The following is a 24,428-nucleotide window of genomic DNA, read 5'->3' as shown; positions in this document are numbered from 1 at the left end:
CATGTGCCTAAAATGTGCTGATTTGTTTACATAACGACTACATATGACAGGAATCGGTGAAAAGAAATACAACTGACACCTTGAAAGCACTTTTGAGTCACAACATGGACAAATGAGAACCTGGCAGAAATTGCACAATTAATCATTGGGGAAGATGGGAATTTTTTCTGTGGTAAATTTCTGCAGAAAATTTGTCTCTTTTCTGCAAAAAAAATCTGAAAATTCGAAAATTTCTCACCCATTTATTAATAGCTAGTGCCGAAGGGACATATCGCTGGAAATAAAAACAATGGGTACTAATGTGGCAAGAGTGTGTGTGTGTGTTTAAAACTGAAGAAAAAAAATGAAATTCCGTAATCAGTGCCATAAGTGGGCACATGCGAGCGATGATAATTTTTTACAAGCAAAAACAAAAAAAAGGTAATGCATTACAGTACAGCAGCACACATACAGAGAAGTTGGATACCAAGAGGCATTGAACAAAGAAGAATTTTGCTACATAATTCTAGCTTTCAAGCAGTCCTTTACGCAGAAAGCTATATCAAAAAATGTATTGCTAACTCCATAACGTAGACCTGGCAAAAGGAGTTTGGGAGCCCTTTCAGATTGCCGAATAGAAATTCAACAACAATTCGAAACTCACAAAAAATCATTGAGTTTAAAGTATTGCTATGGAAAATTTGTAAGATTACAGAAAAAGGTATGGTGAACTTGAGCATACCATTAAAATTTAATTTTTGGGCTCCCTCTACACTGCAGAATTACTAGGTTACATTTCAGACTCAACTGCACCTATACAACTGAAGCACTGTTCGCTACATGCATGAGACTTACCTATAGAAGCTTTCTCTTTTCAAGGGCTCAATCTTTTAATTCATTCCACGATGAAATTTAGAGGGTACTAAATTCGCAATACAATCTGAATGAATTTTTTTTAAATTACCTCAGCTTCGACTGAAACTAACTACCAACAAAACTTATGTTTCTGTCACAGCTAGCAGCACAGGACTCTTGTCAAACAATTTAAACCTTGACAACATGTTCAGAATAGTAATGATGAATGGTTTTACCTACTAGAATGCTGCACATGAATAAGACGGAATGGAAGGAGTACAGAACAAAGGCAACATCATGGTGAATCTATGAGCCAGTGCAATCAAGGCTCTGCCTGCAATGTATCCTATTTAGACTCACGCAAGTCTAGTAGAGGACTCTAATCTATCGTGGTAATCTAAGAACGTGGTGGTCAATCGATACAGACCAGCTTCAATTCATCCTCAGTATCCCTTTAAAATTCATCTTAAACATTCTTCTAACAAGCTTCTCCACAACAGAAAACGCCACCCTATCAACAGTGGCATGCATTGTAGAGAAGCTTGCTATGCAATGCGAAACCAAAGAGCATAGAGAATTTTTTCTTTAAATTTGTCGTGTTGATCAGTGGGAGATTAATACTGTAATTACTTTATCGCTGAAGTATATATGGTTAGAAACCAGAAGAATAAACAACGACATGCCGCCGGTGGGATCCGAACCCATGACCACCTAATTTCGCGTACAATTTCTTCTGCTTTCTAACCAAATATCTTTCAGAGATAAAATAATTGCACTATTATTCTCCCACTGATCAACACTGCAATTTTTTTTAAATTCCCCTACGCTCCTTTGTTTCGTTTCCTGTTGGCTTCCTTCATATGTGTGAAAAAATGAGCCCCTCATTTCCTTTACGTTGCCTGCATACCAATTGCTGCACAGTAGAAATTTTGCGCACTCCTGCAGAAGGCAGTGCTCATGAGTCAGCAACATTGACGCCAGCTCACCTGCACTGCAGCATGGCCCAGAAGATACCGCTATTTCGCGACATGGTGGTGCTGTCGGAGTTGATGGTCAAGAAGTTTCCTTGGCCCGTCCATATCACTGCATACAAAGGAAAGGGCATTTTCTGCATCACAATGACACAGAGAAAGCCAACATGATGCTCGGTGCAACATACACTGAGCATTTGCTGTGTCCAGCAATTGTAATAATGATGATGTCTGTCCTCTTTTCCATGCCTTCTCCATCTCATCATCATCATCACCAGCCTGACTACGCCCACTGCAGGGCAAAGGCCTCTCCCATGTCCCTCCTATTAACCCCGTCCTTTGCCAGTTGCGGCCACCGTATGCCCGCAAACTTCTTAATCTCATCCGCCCACCTAACTTTCTGCCGTCCCCTGATACGCTTGCCTTCTCTTGGAATCCACTCCGTTACCCTTAAGGACCACCGGTAATCTTGCCTTCGCATTACATGCCCTGCCCAAGCCCACTTCTTCCTCTTGATTTCAACTAGGATGTCATTAACCCGCGTTTGTTCCCTCACCCACTCCGCCCGCTTCCGATCTCTTTAACTTTACACCTATCATTTTTCTTTCCATAGCTCATTGCATAGTCCTTAACTTATGCTGGACCCTTTTCGTTAGTATCCACGTTTCTGCCCTATAGGTGGGTACTGATAAGATACAGCTGTTGTATACTTTTCTTTTAAGGAATATATGGTAAACTTCCATTCATGATTTCTGCCATATGCGCTCCACCCCATCTTTATTCTTCCAGTTATTGATCTAAAGTAGCTGCTCTTTTTATTTCCTACTTTTCTTGCTTCCCCTATGTGGAAATTTTTTGTTGAGAATTTGTACTTAATGAATTTTTTCTCTTATTTGCATTTTCCAATATCTAAGTGATTTGTTTTGTTTTTCAAGCTTTTATTTTTTCTTCTCGTTCTTTTTTCACCAGCTGTATGTAGCAGTATGAATTATATCTCAGCCAAATCCTGCAAGATAAGCCTGCTGAGTGTTAGCAGAATTAATTAGTGCAAAATTAAAAATCAGAAACTACAGGCGGATGAAACCGCTGCCTATCAATCAGTGAACAGGCTTTGTAATTTACAGAGAACAGTTTCAGCTATTTGAAAGGTGGCACATCACATGATGAATAGGCATTCCAATGGGTGATTAACATCTGGCAAGCACGGCAAAACATAAAGAAAGCCTCCTCACCACTAAGCTTTCTCCACAATTTTTAGGATCATTTAGCACTCAAGAAAGGTCTCATATGTTAATACAGTCCCCAAATTTTAAGTTTAGGTTAGTTTGTAAACATACAAAAAATTGAAAAAGTAATCAGCTACTTTGCAGAATATGCTTGGTCTGGTGATAAGTATAGAACGCCATGAGAGAACTTCAGCAACAAGACAGAAACTTACTTGCAGCGCCCACACCAATGGCAACGGATGCAGCATATAGGCCCCATGTGACAGGAAAAAGGAACTGGGCTATGAATACACTGAAAATATGAAAAAAATAAAAAGTGTACAATACAGTCAAGCGACACAGACATATGATGACACATCTGTCAACATGACAATGTGTTCTATTTGAGCAAGAAAAGTTACATCATATGCTATTCAACCTTTGCAGCGAAAAGCCTCCTACTTCCAAAAATTTAATCCAGATACTGATGCAGTTTTTTGGACATCAATTGAAGAAATAAGCTTCTGTCCCTGCCTTTCCCCTTCTGTAGAATGTAATAAAAAAAAATGGCTGAGGCTTAGCTAAGGTTAAGCCTAGTCAGATGCGAAGCATATTGATGGCTAGGCTTGGTAATACATGGCTTTCCTTGGTTGACGTTCATCCCGCTCTTCATCGGTCTCTGTGGCACGCTGAAGCTTTCGCTTCTCGTTCAAATCAGCCCTGCTTCTAGGCGGCATCCCAACACCTGGCCGCCTCGTAAGTGCCCGGAGAACGAGGCAAGCTCAGCTTTATACCACTGCTGTAGCGTCACGTGGTCAGCTGCAGCGCCTCTGATGTGGAGCCTCCACCGCCGCGGCCGACCGCGCGAGCCGGCAGCCCATCTCTCCTCTGCTGTGACGTCATGTTGTCACGTGGTGTCACATGGTCACGCTAAAGGTCAATGGTAACTCCACCGCCGCGCTCGACGGGCTGTAGTGTAGCTCTAGTAATATGCTTCGCATAAAAAAAAAAAACAAGAAAATCAGAAGGCTGGCGTACTTGTAGGTGACGGCGCCAAACAGCATGGTGTACTTGGGGCCGAGGAAGCTGATGACTGACGGTGCCAGCCAGTTGGAGATGGCAAAGACAGCATAAATAACAGCCAAACTGCAAAAGGAAAAGAAAAGGAGACGATGGCCCATTTATAAAAATAATAATGTGTGATAAACAATTGGAGCTCTTATAAACTGTGTTCAATGCACACAAGTTGTTAAGTGGAAAAGGCACAATAGGAGACCTAAGCCACCAAAAAACGGACAACATAGTATGTACAAAGTGAATGTAAGCGTGACATGTCTGCAATTTTTCTGCAAGAAGATGAAACAAACGGTATGACTGCATACCTGACATATCCATCTCCCGTGTAGCTGTGGTCTTCATCGTGAATACTGTCTAGGACGACTTTCTGCAATGAAAGAATCAAATGCTCCTTAATGAACAGGACTACAATGTAGACACGCAGCTTAGCTGCAGTACCGTGCGTCGATAAAAATCAGGAATATCTATATATATCCACATTAGATAACAAACATTTTGTTCATATCCATTTAGTTAGGATACATTCTAAATAGTCTATTTTGATCTCCAGCCTGAACACTTAATCCCTTTAGCACTTTGCTTCAGAACAAAGATTGAATTCCACCTGCTCTTTATGTGTGAACTTTCATACTCCTTAACTGCCGGGCACAATATACTGAATGCTGCTTTTGCTTTTATTTTGTTTTTTGTTTCCGTGAATAAATAGTTTAGTCAGAGACAACATTGCTGCAAATTAGGCCCAACGAAATAAAAATACGCATGGACTTCTTGCTTTCCCCAAATGTTACGCATCACTCTGCCGATGGCAGAGTGGCAAGCCGACACAGGACTGGCTGAAAGGCACTCCACGGGTTGGTTCACTCCTCCTACCGTCAGCGGTGAGTTGAAAAAAAGGTGGCAGCTAGGACGTTTAATTCGATTTAAATTAGGGAAATCGGCCGCACAGGACAATAATTCGAAGTTTCTAAGGATGTTCAGAAGATGTAGATCGAGTTCCTGGGGTAAAAAAAACAGTTCAGATTCCTCTTTAGTGCACCTTTAACCCCTTTACCGTTTTGTTATATCAACGAATTTCTCCCCAAAACTGCTTATTTTTTTTATTCCTGATTTCGATTATTATTGCAATAAAAAGCATGTATTCGATCTTAAAAAAATATTTGAAGCAAACAGGAAGTCAAAGTGGCATATTCAAGTTTATTGTTTCTCAAAATACAGAAAACAAACTTTCTGCTGGAAAGGAACAAAAAAAATTAAAGAATGACCACACCCAACCACTTCTTAACTCTTTCACTGATTTGTGGTGACAAAAAGTTGATTGCTTCACCGAGGAAGCATTGGGACAGTGTGGTAAATCTCAAAACAAGGGATCACGCATAGCGGCTTGTTGCAGCTCTTGCACCAAAATCGTGTTTCCTTCCTAATTTTCCGGCCTTTGTCTCCTTGTTTTTTGCAGCAAATGAAGCATTTCCTGGTTGGAGTTGCCTTGTTTTCGGTTGGAGGGATGTAAGCTGGAAAGTGCCTCTCTTGAAGGCGTGTGGGATCAAGTACATCAGAAGGCCGGCCACGCTTGACCTTTGGCGCGGGGTCGAGGTACCTATTGAAGATTGCTTCAATAAGGGCGAGGCGGAAGTCGAGGTGGTTCATCTTCCCTCCTTCCTTTTGATACAAAACAAAGGAGTTAAATGTCAACTCATCAAGCAAGTGGCGAAAAATCTTCTTGTAATATATTTTCTGCCGTTTTCTGGGGACAGAGTAGTTCGCCAGCATCTGGTCTGACTTGTCGACACCGCCCATCGTGTGGTTGTAGTCCCGCACGATGCTTGGCTTTGTGACGTCTCTCTCTTTCGAGTCTTTGAACGTCTCCATGGTTGCACTGTGCACAGTGCTCAGGACAGTCGCTACTTTTTTGTCGCGCCATTGGAGGGCGACACACTTACCGCGCTGGTAAGCTTGGATCTCTCCCTTTTTCAGCTTCTCAGTGCGGAATTCGGGAGGCATGTCTTTTCTATTTGCTCTGACTGTGCCACAGACATCTGTGCGGTTCAGGAGGAGGAGGTCGACGAGCTCTGGTGACGTGTAAAAATTATCTACGGTAAGGCAGTAGCCTTTGCCTAGCAAGGGCTCCAGAAGCTTCATCACCACTTTCGTTCCCATTGGAGACGTAGGGTCGACATTTGCTGGTGTGCCGAGGTTTGTGCCTTTTCCTGTGTAGATGATAACATCCCACACGTACCCCGATGACGCCTCACAAAGCATGAAAAATTTCAGGCCAAATCTGGCTCTTTTGAGGGGAATGTACTGTACCCAGCCAAGCCTTCCTTTGTAGAGCATAAGGCTTTCATCAATGAATATGTCTCGCTCCGGTACGTAGGCTGAGCGATAGTTCTTCCAACAACCGAACCAGAAACGGCCATAGCTTGTGCAGCTTCGGCTGCGGGTGACTGCTAAGGTCGCTGATACTGGAATTATCAACAAAGTGCAGCATCCGCATCAAGAGCTGAAACCGGTTGCCACTCATCACCTCTCCGAAAATAGGTGTGAACAATAGCTTGTTCCTGGACCAGTACCAATCCTGTCGTGATTTCTGCACAATTCCTTGCAACAGCAAGAGACCAAGAAACACCCACATCTCCTCCTCAGTCACTGGCACCCATTTTTTGACGCGGCTATGCTCACACGGACCGCAGCCCTTCACCTTCTCAGCAGCGTTGCGGTTAGTTTCTTCGACCACCATTGAAATGAGTTCATCATCGAGGAAACGCTGAATATATTCAAGCAAGTCACCAGGCGAGCTTATAGTGAACATCTTACCGAGAACTGCCAGAAAAGATAAACCGAGGAGGTCGTGTAGGAATGTTCGTGACGTCGATCTTCATCCACTGACGCGCGCTCGCAAAGTTCGCTTCTGAGCAATCCTCTTCTTCATCAGAAGAGCTGCTGAGTACAACATCATCACTGTCGTCCTCGCTCCCTGAAACAATGTACACTTCAGTGTCTGAATCACCATCGTCTGACGAAGATGACGACGAAGAAAAGCGCCGTTTTCGAGAAGACGGGCCAGCAATACACGTGTCGCCTCCACTGGATGCCATTTTAAAACCAAGGTTGCCCTACGAAAAAAAAAGTTTACGCGGTTGAAGAAAAAGAAATTAAGAGGTCAGTGCTGCCATCTGTCGAGTAAAAATGCAAGCTACGCCACAAACGTGCGCCGCTCGTCCGAAACGCTGGAGGGAAGAACGTATTCAGCGCGGACGAGCTACACTCGTCCAAAACGGTTTGGGGACGGCCTGGCAAGGACGAACACAGCTCGTCCAAAACGGTTAAGGGGTTAAGGTGCCTGTCAAGAAGCCAGACAGTTAATTGAAATTGGTTTTAGAGGAAAGAAAATGGTGCAGCAACTGCTTCACATATCAGTGGACACCTGAACTATGCCCTAAGGTAAGGGATAAAGGAAAGAGTGGAAAAAAAAAGAAAGGAAGAAAGAGGCGCTGTAGTGGAGGGCTAGGAATAAATTTGGACCACCTGGACCATTTCCTTCTTACAGTGAAAGGTCTACTTGATGCAAAACTCGATCTCCAGTTCTGTCTTTGGATGACCTTGGAATAACCTTATAATACCTACCAAAGCAACAACATTACTGTAAGCTACATAAGATGTACCATCTCTACAAGGTTCACCATGACCACCATGGTGGCATGGTCTTTGACATAGACCTCAGCCCACCGAAAATTTGGCCCCGGGCCACCCCCGAAATTTGACTTATGCAGATTTGGGCCAAAATATTAACACGATGGTGACCTCCAAATTTGGCCCGGCCCACCCCAAAAATTTTGCCCACCCCCGAAACTTGACTTTGGCCGATTTGGACCAAAATCAATGTCATGATGGGGACCTCCAAATTTGGCCCAGACTATTGTCAAAATATGACCTTGGCGATTTGGGAATGCTTTCGCACTATAATAGGTTTAACCAAGTTAAAACCCTGACTACTGTTTCCAATACCCAGGTCAAGCCATGAAACTGGGGGATGCGGCATTATAGTAGGATACTAAAAAAAATTACAGCAGTTGGCAACACTGGACCACGAAATCAGATTTTTAATGTTTGGCTAGAGCTTGTACTTTTTTTTCTTGCGATTAGCTTCTCAGCTAACGGGAAAAGTTTTAACAAAGGACTATTTTTTTTTGTCGTGGTGGAATTTTGTGCGGCAGTCCTGAATGTGGGTGGAGTCTCACTGTGGACTACAACTGTCATCGGTGTGTGAAGAAAAGGCAGCGTTGAAGGAGGTAGCGCAAGCCCGCAGAATCAACCTGAAGCCGCACTGTTCGCTGCACTTAGAAAGCTGTGGTGCGACAGAGGAAGCCATATATCAGCTGAGAAGCTTCATTCCGAAAATTCTTGCACGCTCCAAACCACGATGGCGGCCGTGATAGCGCATGAGCGCGCCGTAAGAGGACGCCACCAGGTGCGGAAAGTGGCGAGTGCGTGCGGCCATCGCTCGAGTTTTGCAGTCGAACTGCAAAGAAATGAAAGGGGGAAAAAAAGCGCGAAAAAAATAGATTCTAACTAGCTCACAAGTGTGACAAAAAAATCCTACATGTTAGAATTAGCTGAGCCCGTCACTTTACTTGACGATGGGATTATACCTTTCCTGGCATACCACGCGGCATGATGATTGATTCGGCACTTAAATTTGCAAAGCGAGGTGCCTCCAAACACCGCCCTGATTCAAAGGGGCTGCCGAAAAAATCCAAAATATCCGTCCGTATATGGGCTTTACGGCGGGATGTTCAACTCTGTCCTACCGCGCCCATTGAGCATCGTCACTTCGCGCATCTTTTGAAGCGAAAAGCTTCACTAGGCTCGTCAACACCGCGCTTCACGTGGGCCACCCCTGGACGCGCCGCGGCGCGTCCTTCCTCCTCCTCGTCACCCCCTCCCCTCTCCTCCTCGCCATCGGTTTACCCTTCGCCGCTGCCGCGCGGTCTCCGCCGGTGTCCCAAGAGGAGAAGGTTCTTTCGCAAGGCGTTGCGATAACGCGTGAGCGGCGGCGGCGGCCATAAAAGAGGCCGCGCGCCGCGGCGCGCGCTCCATCGGCACTTCTCCTCGCCACCGGTTTATCCCTCGCCGCTGCTGCGCGGTCTCCGCCGCCGTCCCAAGAGAAGGTTCTTTCGCAAGGCGTTGCGAGAACGCACGCGTGAGCAGCGGCGGCGGCGGTAGAAGAGGCGCAGACATTCGCCATGGAAGGAAGAAGACCCAGAAGTGGTAGCGAGGGAGTTGGCTCAAAATCTACACCGCTATCATGGTGCTCCCAGTGCATTGTGCGCGAACTGCGACAGCCATGACGTCAAACAAAGCATAACTGCAGCTTTTCGCTTGTATATCCAGGCTTAACCAGAGCTAAGCCACTGCCAATTTTTTTCCGAACCTTCCGTGTTACTCACGGGCAAGCTGCATCATCTAGCTCGTAATTAGACGATGAAGCTTCGTTGTCAGCGTAATTCCTTTTTTCCCGCAAGGCGGCATTTTTTTTAACGCGCTCCGAAGACGCGGTTGCGTCAAAGTCGTTTGTAAACCTCTGCATGCGCGAAGCTCGCTGTGAAACGTCGCAAATTTCAGGATTTCGATCGCTTCGGCTGTGAATGCATTTTATCGACGATTCGAGTAGCAAGGGGCGGGACGTGGCCCAGGACACTCGACTAGACACCCGCCAAACACAAGAGAAAATTTCAAACGGATGTCGTTTATATCACGTGTTTGTTCTGTTGCCTGATGTTATTCTGTCCCGTTGGTGCGGCGTGACGATCTGTCGCATTGTTCTGGTGTGTAATGTTCTGTCTCATTGTTCTGCTGTCTGACGCTCGGCTGCGTACAGTCCATTGAGTGACATTTCGATCACGACGCCACTGCCATTTTTTAATTAATGCAAGTCAAGTCAGTGGTTACATTCGCTCTTCCACATGAATGCATATCGCATTGATACTTATTTCCATTAGCATGTTTCGCTTAGACGCGCAGTAGGGCAAGAAATTTCTTGAAGGTGAACTCGACAACTCAATCTAACTTTTATTTCCAAGCAACGGACACATTCATTTGATTTAAATACAACATATATATTTCGTCCTCGTGACTCGATTCGAACTCGTTCCATCAAAATCGAAAAGGACTCCGTTTCGAAGTGGATGGCGATGTAGCCCAGCTTCAGAGATCCGTGTAAAATGGTCCTGATTATCATCGCGCACATATTATGAAAGCTCCGTTTTCGTTTAAATTATGCCGCATTTATCACCACAACGCGGCGGCCTATCCATACAGGTGAACCTCAATTTGCCCTCAGTATTGAATCCGGTACGAAGACTGCACCACTGGGAGCTTTTTGTTCTTGTTGTTGTCGTTTCTGTTCTTTTCTATAACTTCCCTGTCAAAACTGTTCGCAAATCCCTAGCGGTTCAAAAATTATTTAATCACCGTGTAAAGGAAAATACATAACAAGGTTTAAAAAAAACCTCCAGCTTGCGCAAGACATAGGCCGCGAAAATCAATTTTATTTGCTGACGACATAAGTGACGATCAGTATTTACAATTTTTGTTTATCTTTGGCTTCTGGGGTCGTGTTCATGCATGTATGCAGTCTTGGTCCTCAGGTCGTGGGACCCCCGTAAATCTCTATCACTCTAGATACACTCTCACAAATACGTCTATATAGGAGTAAAGAGGGAATAAGCACTCCATCTACGCCGTTATGGGAGTAAAGAGGGAGTAAGCTGTCCTCTTATAAAAGGAGTGTGCTAGAGGGCAGTTTAGCCCCTTTTTACTCCCTTTTGTTTAGAGCAGAGCTGCAAGGTGACAGGAACCTTCGTCCTCCAACTTTCAAAACGTCCTAGTCTACTGGAGTGGCCTTTTGATTGCTGCACTGTATATGCGGCTCAAAAACGAACGACGCGAACTGAATACTTTCGACCAAAGCTGTGCGCGCTAGGCGCCTTGCCCTTACGTACGCGCACGCACAAAAAACAAGCCTGGCCTTGCGGGACACCGGTCGCAAGCTTCATTACAGCGCGGTGGGTACAACACACGAAAGGTGTGCGATCACGCGTCGCCAAGCGAGGAAGTGAAATTGCACGTATACTGCGCAATGCAGGCTCCTCGAGAGACCACGGGATATGCGACCGGCTGCGTTCGTGACCAGAAAAGAATGAGGCTTTCTCACGTTTCGCACTCTCGCCGGCAGGGGGCGGTCGCAGCTAATATGCGACTAGAGTTACTGTATATGCTACCTTTGGTAGCATATACAGTAACTCTAATATGCGACCATAGCGGTACGCATTGATTCCCGGCCTACAAATGTTGATGCTGATGGGTCCCGACAAAATTTTTGTCGTTGCAAGTTCTGTTTTAAATAGGAATATTTATTCGCTCAATACATAAAGTGGCCACACGGTGGATGTGAAGTATATAGCCCGAGCAGCACCGAAACGCTACAACAATGTTACTTTTTTTGCATTTGTAAAACGTTAATATTAATATGGCTCTTTCCAACGTTTCTGAAACGCTACAAATAAACGTTCGAAAAACCTTACCCTAACCTTAATTTTTTCTTAAGCCTTTTTGAATATGTTGCATTTCATGCTAGCATGTTTAAACTTTGCTATATCGTATTCATAATGCTCTACTGCTTAAACCTCTTGTTATGATGTATTCCAGCATGCTCTTTAAATGCCAATGGAGTGCATATCGCAACCGCGCAGAACGACGAGGGACGAAGAGAGGAACGCACAGGACAAGACGCTGAACTTCAACTAAGGTTTACTACAAGAAAACCACATTTATGCAGGATTCGTAATCGCACCTGATAAATAGCCGACACCATCACATTATAACAGCACGTGGGCGCACTTCAGTATCGTTATCCAAGAAAGAATTCAACTATCTAGATGCTAACTTGGGCCACGTGCGCCCACGTGCCTGTATAATGTGATGGTGTCATCTGTTTATCAGGTGCGATTACGAATCCTGCATAAATGTGGTTTTCTTGTAGTAAACCTTAGTTGAAGTTCAGCGTCTTGTCCTGTGCGTTCCTCTCTTCGTCCCTCGTCGTTTTGCGCGGTTGCGATATGCACTCCATTTTCAACCACGAACTAACCCGTCTTCACTTGTTACATGTGCTTCTTTAAATGCCGTTATAGCACTATTGTATTTTGTTCATTGTTTTTCTTGCATAATGTTTCTCCTCATGTAATGCACACATGAGCCTTTAGAGCAAATAAATGAAAAGAAAATTAAACATAGTAAATGCATCTTAAAACAATAGTGTAACCTTGCAAAAACATCATATATATATATGTGTATATATATATATATATATATATATATATATATATATATATATATATATATATATATATATATATATATATATATATAAAGCTCTCCGTGTCCTTTCTCGCTATCCTCTTCCAGTCGCTTCCATTTTGTTTTATTTTTCTATAAACCGCTACTGCCCCCAACCTGGACACCGCCGTATCGCTCACTAGCATCTGGCGCGCTACAACTTCTGCCGTGAATGCACCGGATGCTGCGGTCCAAAAAGCAACCCCCAGGCAGCGCGCTTCTTGGAAAGTTCTTACTGAAACGTATGTATACATGCGGAATAGTCGAGGTCGTTTCGCTGCACAAACCGAACAAACAAGTCAGCCATACACAAGCGCTGCTTATGCGCAGTGCCACTGCGCAAATATATATAGCCGCCACGGTGGCTGTGGTTACGGCGCTCGGCTGTTGACACGAAAGACGAGGGTTCGATCCCGACCGCGGCGGTCGAATTTCAATGGAGGCGCAATTCTAGAAACCCGTGTACTGTGCGATGTCGGTGCACGTTAGAGAACCCGGTGGTCGAAATTTCCGGAGCCCTTCACTACGGCGTCTCTCATAGCCTGAGTAGCTTTGGGACGTTGAACCCCCATAAATCATAAAACAAACAGGGTGTCTATGGAAAGCCAGCCAACAATCTTCATGTGCAGAGAGTGTGAGGCGTACAGTAACACCGCGCTGGTGGTGGAGCCCGACGTCAGAGAAGAGGTGAATCATATGCTAACTACTACTACTAACCAAATTCTGCTTGCCGCTGCTCCAGCCCCCAGCACAGACGGGAAATATAGAGAAGGTCACGTGACATGTGCGCCGCAGTGACATGAGCTGCGCGCTCCAGAGCTGTGCTGTTTCCGTACAACGCGCGGGATACCCAGAATTCCCAGGTAGCACCGAAACATTCCGATAATGTTACATTTTTGTTACGCTCAAATGTTATTTCAATGTCCTTAATGTCCTTTTATGCGAAGCATACTACTTTAGCTACCACTTGAGCCCTTCACCGTGGTTATGCGCCTCCAAATCACGTGATACATGACGTCACACCACGTGACACGATGACGTCACGGCAGTGGAGAAACGGGGGCCCACCTCGCGCCGTCGCTGTGGTTGTGCGCCTCCAAATTACGCGACACGATGATGCTTCGCATTCTCCAGGCTTAACCAAGTTAAGCCTCAGCCATTTTTTTCTGATGTTTTTGTAATGTTACACATAAATGTTCGAGTAACTTTCCCCAAACATTCATGAAACATGTAAACAACATAAATGGAACTTTCTGGAAAATGGTGAAGCAGCCCCGCACAAGCATGCAGGCCTGCCAGTGGTGACGGCACACAACTTATAACACTTTGCAAGAACCAACAACAAGAGCGACACCTTCTCCACTACACTACAGCACAGCAACTCGTATTCACTCACCTCCAAACGGATATCATGCCGCCGAGCTTATATACTCATTATACTGCGGGATGTCCCATGAGTGACAGTGGGGAATGGGTAATAACTAAAGTTTTGTGACAAAATAATGAGGCTCTTCATGTAATCTATGGCGAGTACTATCTAAGAGATGTGGTTACAAGGTACTGTTAGTTGAAAAACATCTTTACTCTAAGAACAGTGAGAAAATGTCTGGAAGTCCGTGCTCGAAATATATTTGCAATGTTGTTTTATAGTTGCGACTCTAACATTATAATAAAATTTAGAAGATTATATTAAAGCAACGTTTGTTTAGAATGAGTAACGTTTCCTATGTAACTTATAACGTTATATGTTAATTTTTAATGTTAATGTAAAGTTACTATGCAACATGTAACATTACTCCAACTTACATAACATTTTTATAACACTATTCTAATGTTCGGTGCTACCTGGGTTCGTTGCATACCACAGCGCCGTGATCCTGATTGTAATCCTAATTTTCACCAGACGCCTAACTAGATAGTTCAAAAAGTCAACTGTTCGAATTCAGTTAACTAGCTGCAGCTCCCCGCTTAACACGATTCACCTGTTTTCTGACGTCCGCACACAGCTGATATTGATCCGGCAAAAGCCATTTTCTTGTACTTCAAAATGCCGACTTCTGCAGACACACCCTGCATATAGGTATACGGTGCCTTGCGCGACTTGCTGGAAGGTGGAGGCTTTGCTTTGTGGTGAATTTAACGTCCCAAAGCGACTCAGGCTATGAGGGACGCCGTGGTGAAGGGCTCCGGAAATTTCGACTACCTGGGGTTCTTTGACGTGCACTGACATCGCACAGCACACGGGCCTCTAGAATTTCAACTTCATCGAAATTCGACCGCCGTGGCCGGGCTCGAACCCGCGTCTTTCGGGTCAGCAGCCGAGCACCTTAACCACTGAGCCACCGCGGCGGACCGGAAGGTGGAGGTTATATACAAAAAGGTACGATAATTGCGCGCTGAGCTCGGCTACAACTGAACAGAAAATACATGTTCCCTTGAGAGACTCGCGTATAATTAGACAGCCAATAAAATATACTCATACCTGTCCCGAGCTTGCACGCCAGCTACTTAATTTCATTCTGGCGAAACTTAGCGACCTTTATTGTTTGATGACAAAAAGTGGTTCAAGTTTACGTACAGACCCTGTACAAAACAGCACAGCACCGCCTTCTTTGTTGTATTAAGAGATCCGGCTGAATCCGCATTATAGAGAGCTGCACGGAATTCAACACACATTGAGGAGAAGCCTGAACAGGTTCCTGTTATCTCAGTGCAAACATACCGCCTAACAACCCGTGGACGAAAGCGACCAAATAAAGTCAAAGAGAAACGCTCGCATAAGGTCTGCAGACGAAGCGAAGTGCATGGCAGCTGACTCATGGACAGCGCAGACAACACACGTGCCACTGAATCCCTCCCGAGTCCGACGGAGAGCTCCGACGGAGAGCATGCAGCTGTTCGAGCACCCGGACTTCGCTGCTCGTATGTTGCTTCTTTTTTTTGATTTCGCACACACATACAGTGGCCTTTGCCTTGACGGCCAAATCAGATACGATCTGCGAAAAGTTCGCCAGTCGGAAACATCGACGAGTGCGTTCTCCAGAAAAAAGACTGAATTTCGAGGCGATTGCCGCCGGTAAAAGAAAAAAAAGGAAACAAGACCGGCTTTCACGGATTGATTTCCCCAGACTCTTGCAGACAGATTAATGCTACGTGAAAGATATAGACTGTATACACTGTATACATGATGCATGGCTTAGAGAAAGAAAGAAAGAAAGAAAGAAAGGAAGAAAGAAAGAAAGAAAGAAAGAAAGAAAGAAAGAAAGAAAGAAAGAAAGAAAGAAAGAAAGAAAGAAAGAAAGAAAGAAAGAAAGAAAGAAAGAAAGAAAGAAAGAAAGAAAGAAAGAAAGAAAGAAAGAAAGAAAGAGAAACGAAGCTGAAGTTGGCGCAGTTTTTATGGCGTCAATCGAGGTCCAAAAGTTCGCGGCCATTAGTTAGTAACAGCGTTACTGTAAGCTACATAAGGTGTACCATGTCTACATCCATGAGCACCCCCCCCCCCCCCCCAAGCTACGAGAGGCATGTGCTATATAGCTGTGCAATGTTGGTAAAAGTTAAAGAACTCCAGGTGGTCAAAATTATTGGGAAGCCCTCCACTATGACATAAAAGAAAACAAAGCCTGTTCATTCAGTATTTCTCGACGTATTCGTCGTTGATGTCAATGCATTTCTTCACGCGAGATATTTATTTTTCGTAACAAAGCATTATTCTAAATAATTCTTTCCTAAATTTTGCAAACCACTGTTCCCGACAGCAAAGGCCTCATTCTGGAATTACGGTTTCCCATGGAGTGAAGGCTTGAAAATGTCAACAGGAACAAGATCCGGGAAGCAATCAGTGGCTTCATCGATCGGATCCATGTTGGATCCATGTCGGCTGCCAGAGAAACCACGTCGAATGCTTGCAGTTGTCCAGGCTGTTCCTCATAATGGATGCTTATAGGTCTGATGTTTTTGGAGTATTGAAAGTATGTATCCACAATCCTTTTTTACAGTTTTATACAATTATTCTCGCAAGACTTTCCCGACGGCAGCAACATTTGCGTCACAGCATGGTTGATGACCGAGGGCCGTCCACTGCGTTATTGATTTCTGATGTCGAAGACTCCGCTTCAGAATCGCTGAGACCACTCGAAAACAATGGCCCTAAATGCATCTTCACTCCCAAGATGCTGCTGAACTTCGACAAGTCACAGGGTGGGATTGAAACCGCAGTGAACATGGTACAACAAGACTGTTCGTTTCTGCCCCTTCGAGAACGTCACCGTTGCCCTCGCACCGGCTCCACTTTTGTTTATATTTATAGTCAGCATGTTTAGCATGGAAAAAGCACCGTGAACCATGTCTACCTCTAAAACCACACACAAATATCATTCTAAAGCTATGAAAGACAACAAACCCATGCAGCAAAACGAACTGCCAAAGTGCACGAAATTTTAGACCTCTTTTATAACTCATACAGAATTTCCAATGAGTACACGTCAAGAGTACACCTTAAAGGGGCTGCGAAACACTGCTTGAGGGGATACCGGCTATGCTTCAAGTGGATTCTTTATGTCACACAGATGGTGAATTAAAAAGAATTACAGGAATCGATGCACAGGAACGAAAGTTATTCAATGAAGAAATTTCAAAATACAAACAAACAAAATGCTGCCCTCAACTCGATTTTGGCGGGGCTTCCCATTCCTATTTCGCTCTCCCTATGACGACACCTGGCGCAACCAATCAAAACAGCCCGCCACAGCACGTCTCGGAAGTTTGCACTCCATGGTTGCCTGCTCTGTGTAACTCGTTCTTGCTGAGACTGACAGCGTCGTTTCCATGCCAGAGCCCCTGGTGGTGTATTTTTATTTTACTTGCTTTGCAGGGCTTTTATCTAAGACGAACAAGTTGTTGTTGATCTAATATAAAACACCGACAGGTGACAAAATGTGTCTCTATTTATTCACACAATTTGCAGTATATTTACTGTTTGTCCAATCATCACCTCGCGCCAGGTGATGTCATATCCGCTGCTAAAACCCGCCACTGTGTGGGGACACCATCAGGGCCATGAATTTGTTTTGGGGAGGACATTAAAATATTAAAAAACGAAATATACGCGGTATTAATGACGCTAATAGCACCACTGTAACTCATTGTATGCGATCAACAGGCAAAATGGTCAACTAAGATTGTGTTTCGGGGCCCCTTTAAACACGAATATGCCTATATGGGAGCAAATGGAAGTAAGCGCACTACTCCCTTGGGAGTGCGCTGACAGCTTACTCCCCTTCTTACTCCTTTCCGTTCGGAGTGTAGATGAGTGTAAAATAACTACACTTTTTTAGCGCTACTACCCAGACGTCAAGCCGAAACGTTAATGACGTTACATGCCACGTATACTTTATTTACGCACAAACACAGCCTTACAATGCAGTTCCATTAAATGCAGAATTCAGTGAGAGAAAAAAGCTCCGATGGAACACTTCCGAATTTCGTATCGAGCGTGCAAGAACGAGTTCACAACCCACCGTTAAAAAAAGGAAGAAAGAACCATAAAAACACCCCACGGTTTCTCCCAGGCATAAATACTCCGAGAACCCGACACCCATATGTACACAAAGCGCTTCAGTCCAGATATGCCCGCTCCCAGCGTATACAGCATGGTATAATGCAGTGGAATTTTTCCGTCATCGCCGCCATGCGGGGAAACGGGTTCGAGCAGTGCTCGAGCCGGTTATTAATGGCGTGTATCCGAGCGCACTTTGACATCCAGGTCAAGCGATGTTGCATGCATATACATACACACTGGAGGCCAGGAACTTGTTGTCATCTATATAACACCAAAGGGGGAAATATATGAATGCGATCTAAGAAGCGCGCGCTCGTATTTGTGCGTGTGTATGTATATAAATATATACAGACGCCACGTGCCTGCCGCTTCGTGCACGTAAACACAACCACGCGCAAAAGGGATGTCATATCCGCGTGCGCCAGCTATACATACAGGGGTGTGACAGCCGTGACACAGATGTATGAGAGCGTGTGTCCTCTTCGTATTCCCCAACAAAACGACGGAATTCCCGACCGCGCGGAATTCTGCTTTGCGCGGCCCATAGCCACGCGCGGAATGCGTCACATTCTTTCCAGCCTACTCCATAACACAGTGCTCGAGATACGAGGCGCGTAAACGGGTTAATTGCATGGCATATGCTTGACGGCTCCTTCGTCACCACACCCTGTCTATGCGCACGTTTAAGCTGTCTCGATAAATGCGTGCTGTGTTGAGAAAACTGTGTAGGTATACACACACACAGCGGTGGATCCAGCCAGTCCGGCGGGGGAGGGGGGGGATTCGAAGAGATCTCGTCGCATGACGAGCGGTCAATGATTGGTCGGCTACGCAGTATCGCTGGCTGCCACGACTGGCTGGGGGTAAAGGAACCAGCCAATCACCGAAGAGGTTTTGGGGCACCAGCCAATGGAGAGATGCGCGCCTATATACACTGAATACAGAAAGGAGTAAAAGGGAGTAATATGTCCTCTTTCGCACCCTTTTATAAAAGGGAGAGCGATAAATGAAAGCTGACTCCCATTTTACTCCCATATAGGAATATTCGCGTTTAGCTGACTGTAGGCTATATATGGGTGGCTAGTAACTTTACATATAACGACCACTCATAAACATTAACTTTCAACCTCCCGCAGTCGACAGAAGAAACTAAGCGACTTGTAAAAATAAGTGTCGACACCTCCTCACCTATATACCTACCACGTGCACCTCGACCACGTGACCGCGGCAAAGTGTCATCCTTTACTCTCTAAAGTTCTTCCAGCAAAATTCCATCTTCACTGAACAGAAGGTACATGACAGCCTGGTGGCGAAATACTTCATTTTCCAGAGACGCAAACTATACTTACACATGGTGTCTTCGTACTAAACTACTCCCTCATTAAGCCGCCGCGGTGGCTCAGTAGTGCTTATGGTGCTCGGCTGCTATAGCTAACCCGAAAGACGCGCGTTCGATTCCGGGCATGGCGGTCGCATTTCAATGGAGGCGAAATTCTAGAGGCCCGTATACTGTGCGATGCCAGTGTACGTTAAAGAGCCCCAGGTGGTCGAAATTATCCGGAGCTCTTCACTACGGCGTCCGTGATAGCCTTAGGCTCTTTGGAACGTTAAAGCCCGTAAACCAAACGAAACCAAACTCGCTCATTACTTCCTCAATCCCCTTTTTTTACCGCTTCCCTAACCATACATCAGTTGGACCTCGTTATAAAGAACTTGAAGGATTCCGATGGTAACTTCGTTATAGCCGTAGCTTCGTTATAGCCCGTGTTGACCGAGCTTCCAAGGGGAATCGTCACTGCTTCGTATATAGGTAACTTCGTTATAGCCGTAGCTTCGTTATAGCCCGTGTTGACCGAGCTTCCAAGGGGAATCGTCACTGCTTCGTTATATCCATTATTTCGTTATAATGAGGTTCGAAGGTACTTACTCACTGCCATTACAATATATACCGCTGCTATTACACTATTACGACGTCTCTTGCGTGCCCTGCAAAAACCCACGCGACACAAGCGCTATCGCCGAAAAACCGCCGACACCATGCCAGCAGCTCTGTAAAGCGGGCTGCGTACTGCACGCAACTCTAAAACGAGACAGGGCGTCCACATATGCCGGGGCGGACGCAATATACATGCCGAACGGGTTACGTGCGTGCAAGGGGCCTTGCGCGTTTCTCGGAAGCAGCTCTAACGGAGTCCTTAAGATTCGATGTCCTGTCCGCGGTGAAACCTTACGCAGCCTCACCCGTTACAACGTGCGGGCCGCCATTAAATATTGCCCACTTCGTCCGCAACACGTATGCAAAAAAGAGCGAATTGTGTCACGAAGCGCTCGTGCGCAGAGGGCCGTCAAAAGCAGCATACTTTAGAAATAGACTGATAAAAATAAATAAAAATAAAAGTACCCCGCACGCACCGCCAGTTCCTCAAACGCACACACACAGAAGCGGATCCGCCGAGCTATAAAGCTCTCCCGGCCGAGTGCGCAAGAGCGCTTTAGTTAGGCGAAAAATAACATTTTTGCACCTCTGAAAACACGATCGAGTAAAGTTTAACTCCAAATTGCAGACTATACCGTATACTCCTCGACCATCACGGTACGTGCGCCAAGATCTCACGTCGTTCAGCGAGGGTGAAGGCGGGACTCTACAGGCTACACTTAAACAGAGAGAAGTAAAAAATTGCGAGGACACTTTGGCAACTCAAGAGTTGAGAGGCGAAAGCCGAGGACACTATGCCGTGACCACTTCCGGTGGATGTGACGTCACATCGTTCCCGTGGCTATATTGATACCCAAATTATACATCTTTCGGGGATCATAAGTGTTAATTGCGCTTAATTACACATTTTTCCATCTAAATCTGACACAAATCCGACGTTTTCCCGAACATTCTGTGCCAATTTTCACTATGCCGTGACGACTTCTGGCGGATGTAACGTTACACCGTTCCCGTGGCTATATTGATGTCCGTGCTATTTCGACGAAATTTCGACATTATTGCCAATAATTAATTAACTAATTACTCTACAGTCATCAAACTTGACTTCTAGGTTCATTCTATCCTCCTCTATCTGAGGCAACCATTGGTTTTCTTGTATCTTTCTTAGTTCGCGAGTTAAACGCGTGTGACACGCTTTGTTTATGGACGGACGACAGTATGAGCCATTAAAGGCTGTGCTCTACAGTGCACTCCCTTGTGACCACAAGTCGTTCGGGAGCTGGGGCGCCGGTGTCCTCCGCCTTCACAGCAGATATCTTCCGGTAGTATATATACAGTTCAGCCTGCAAAACATGTCCGCACCTGCTTTTAACACCTCGTGACGGACGGGTTGTTCCCTCCCACGTGCAGAAACGACGGAATGCACCGCTCTACACGAGTACAGCACGCCGCGCGTTCAACTGGTCATATCAAACCGCAGCGGGGCCCGCAGCACTTCGTATCAGAACAAAGCTGTTGCAGCAGTCCACATGAAGCGATAGCAACGACTGCGCGTTTTTTTTTTAACACTAAAAGCGGCGTAAATGGCCACAACTGCGAAACGAACCATTCTTTACAGTATCCTTCTTTTTATTGCCCGTTTCAGAGCTATCTTTGTTGCAAACCATATCTCTGTTGCATCTTCTATTTTCTCCCGTTTCCGCTCTGCCGTTGACATCGCGAAGGTCGCAGAAAAGTAAAAACCTAATTTTTTTTGTTTCTCTAAAGAACAAAACGAGTTCATCCGACGGTTCCAATCAGTTGCACTGCGGGTTTAGTCCAAAAACAACCTCCTCCCAAACCCTCTCCACACATACGCGGGTATAGAGCAGACACTAATCGCGGAAACACGCAACGCGGGGGTCCATTAAAAAAGATTTCGAGATCTATATAAATGATAGTTTTAGCATAGCGCGTATAGACCTTTGCAATAAGGGCTCCGCGGGCGCTGCAATATTGTTCACTGGACTGTCGTGAGCCCCTCGTGCTTGCACAGAGGAAGCGGCGGCGGAACCGGTTTCCGACAGTCCAGAGAGGAGGCGTTTCGACAACTCCCTCGCCCACCCACCGCGCCCCGCCACTGCGCAAGCGCTGATTGGTCACGACAAGGCAGGTTAACGCGCTGTTGACGGGAACGTGGCGCCATCTAGCGCCTCCAGAGCGATCTGCGCATGCGCAGTGGCGGTTCGCCAGGCGAAGACGGCGCCAAAGAAAGGAGGCACACAAAACGACAGGACCGGCGCCTCCGACGCCTCCTTTGTCTTCGCCTGTCGCGCCGTCTTCTTTTGTAATTCTCACGTACCAACTAGCCCAGACAAGAGTTATCTCTATTGGCTATGGCGTTCTGCTGCTGATCCCAAGGTCACCGGACCGAATTCCGACAGTGGCTGCCGCGTTTCGCTGGAGGCGAAATACAAAAGGCCTCGCAAAGGCCTTGTGCTTTATCAGCACAGCTTAAACGACCCCAGGTGGTCGAAATTAAACCAAAGCTTTCCACTATAACGTTCCCCCTAGTCGACCGAGCAGCAGCTTCCGGTCGTTAAACCCCACATACCATCGCTAATCGCGACAAGGGCGCATTAGCGGTGCGCAAACCGAAGGAGGGGAATAGAGGCTGACAGCGTCGTAGAGATAAGGGGATAAACCGATAAACTGTCTTGCACACCACAAGCGCACTACCGAAAGATAAGTGCGTGTTGATGGGCTGCCGCGGTGCAAAAAGCCCCGAGGAGCAAATGCTTCGCGGAAAGGTTTGCGGAAACTCCGTTTGAAGACTTTCCGACGCGCCCTATGCAGGACGATGGCTAGCGCATCTAACCCCGAAACGACGAAGCACAAGATGATAAGACAAAGGGCGCAGGAAAAATTTGGGACTAAATTTTTTGTTGCGAAAGCAACACCACGCGAGTCGCCGAGCCATTTCGCGGAGCTGACAAAAGGCCATACTGCGCATGCGCGAGGAGCAGTGACGTCACACGGCACACAGCTGGCGCGCCGCCGCCGTCGCTGCGCGGGAGTGGCTCAATGGTGCTGCCGCCGCGCTCGCCAGTTGCGCATGCGCAGTAGCGGTGCATAGCTAGCGTGCCGGGGCCGCCGCCGCTGCCGCGCACTCTCCATCGTCTCTCTCTCTGCTCATTGCTTTCGCAATCCTCCAGGTTTAACGAGAGCTAAACCACTGCCAATTTTTTGTCTAAGTATTTAGGTTGCCCACAGACATGATCCTAGAGAATAGTCTATAGGCAATTCAAATCCTACAGACAATCTATAGATTTATGACCATACACTTTTAGTAGACTTTTGTCTACAGACAATTAGTTTTTGTATATTCATAGTCTATAGACAAAAGTCCACTAAAAGTGTATGGCCATAAATCTATCGACTGTCTGTAGGATTTGAAGCCTATAGACTATAGACTGAATAAACAGAAGGAAATATCTGTAGGAAAGTAATAGAGTCTATAAGAACTATAAGCAATAGAGTCGACGAACGCTCGTGGGACGAGCGACGCGCCGCCAATAAATAAGCCGCGGTGTGCAACGTGAGACAGAACGGACTGCGAAAACGCGCGTGAAAGGCGTACGAATCCTTTCGGTGTGCGAAAGACGGCGTGTCCACTTAAATACATTCTTCATCCCTGCCCGTTCTTTGGTCTAACGTCTCCGGCCTTTCCATGCGTGGCCAAATTTCCCCGAACCATATACTAATAAGGGAGTAATTGCTCACTGGCATCCACTCAAGCGCAGCGCCATACGGCTACAAAGGAAAGCTATACAGCTGCCACAGAAACCTCGTACCCGGGGCACGAATCCGAGACCGCCGTTCCACTGCAGCAGTCACTCTATCAATTCAGCTAACAGGGACAGCTGAGGAAGTTGTACAGCTCTCCTCTGTAGCCGTATGCCTGCGCTTGGGTGGATGACGATGATGGTTTATGGGGGTTTGACGTCCCAAAGGGACTCAGGCTATGAGGGACGCCGTAGTGAAGGGCTCCGGAAATTTCGACCACCTGGGGGTTTCTCCTAAATACTGGATCAACCCTACGCTAATCTGGGACGTCCTGCCCCGTTGTCATTAAATTCCCCACATTGCCATTCCCCCCTCCCCCGACGCGGCGGGTCTGTCTAACCTCGGACCAGCTGACCGACCAACTAGCTTTGGCGACTTATACAGGCATACCAGAACGGTGGGTCAAAAGTTAATATGCACAAAACCAAAGTAATGTTCAACAGTCTTGGAAGGGGACAGCAGTTCGCAAATGGTAGCGAGGTACTGGAAGTGATAAGGGAATATGTCTACTTAAGGCAGGTAGTGACCGCAGACCCGGATCACATGCGTGAAATAACTAAAAGAATAAAAATGGGGCGGAGCGCATTTGGCACGTTCTTTCAGATGAAGAATAGCAATTTACGAATGTCTAT

At 46.0% G+C, this 24,428-nt stretch overlaps 1 protein-coding gene across 4 annotated transcripts in view; it reads right to left on the bottom strand.

Moving 5' to 3' along the window:
- LOC149347881 (UNC93-like protein MFSD11) overlaps positions 1–24,428 on the bottom strand; it is a 51,365-nt gene that overhangs the window by 17,236 nt on the left and 9,701 nt on the right. For all 4 annotated transcript variants that reach the window (XR_016292684.1, XM_089587586.1, XM_089587584.1 and 1 more), the window contains exons 2-5: positions 4,393–4,454; positions 4,049–4,156; positions 3,244–3,323; positions 1,821–1,917 (exon numbers count right to left, since the gene is read on the bottom strand). Coding sequence is in view for 3 of the 4 variants with exons in the window: in XM_089587586.1 (XP_089443712.1) it covers positions 1,821–1,917; positions 3,244–3,323; positions 4,049–4,156; positions 4,393–4,454 (347 nt within the window). In the remaining variant the exon portion in view is untranslated. The remainder of the gene's footprint in view (positions 1–1,820; positions 1,918–3,243; positions 3,324–4,048; positions 4,157–4,392; positions 4,455–24,428) is intronic.

Source organism: Amblyomma mixtum, chromosome 4 (genome assembly GCF_055824585.1).
Source record: "Amblyomma mixtum isolate Tamu chromosome 4, ASM5582458v1, whole genome shotgun sequence".
In the NCBI taxonomy this organism is placed as follows: domain Eukaryota; kingdom Metazoa; phylum Arthropoda; class Arachnida; order Ixodida; family Ixodidae; genus Amblyomma; species Amblyomma mixtum.
The sequence above is the reverse complement of the archived record's forward strand: the minus strand, read 5'-3'. Positions and strand labels throughout refer to the sequence as shown.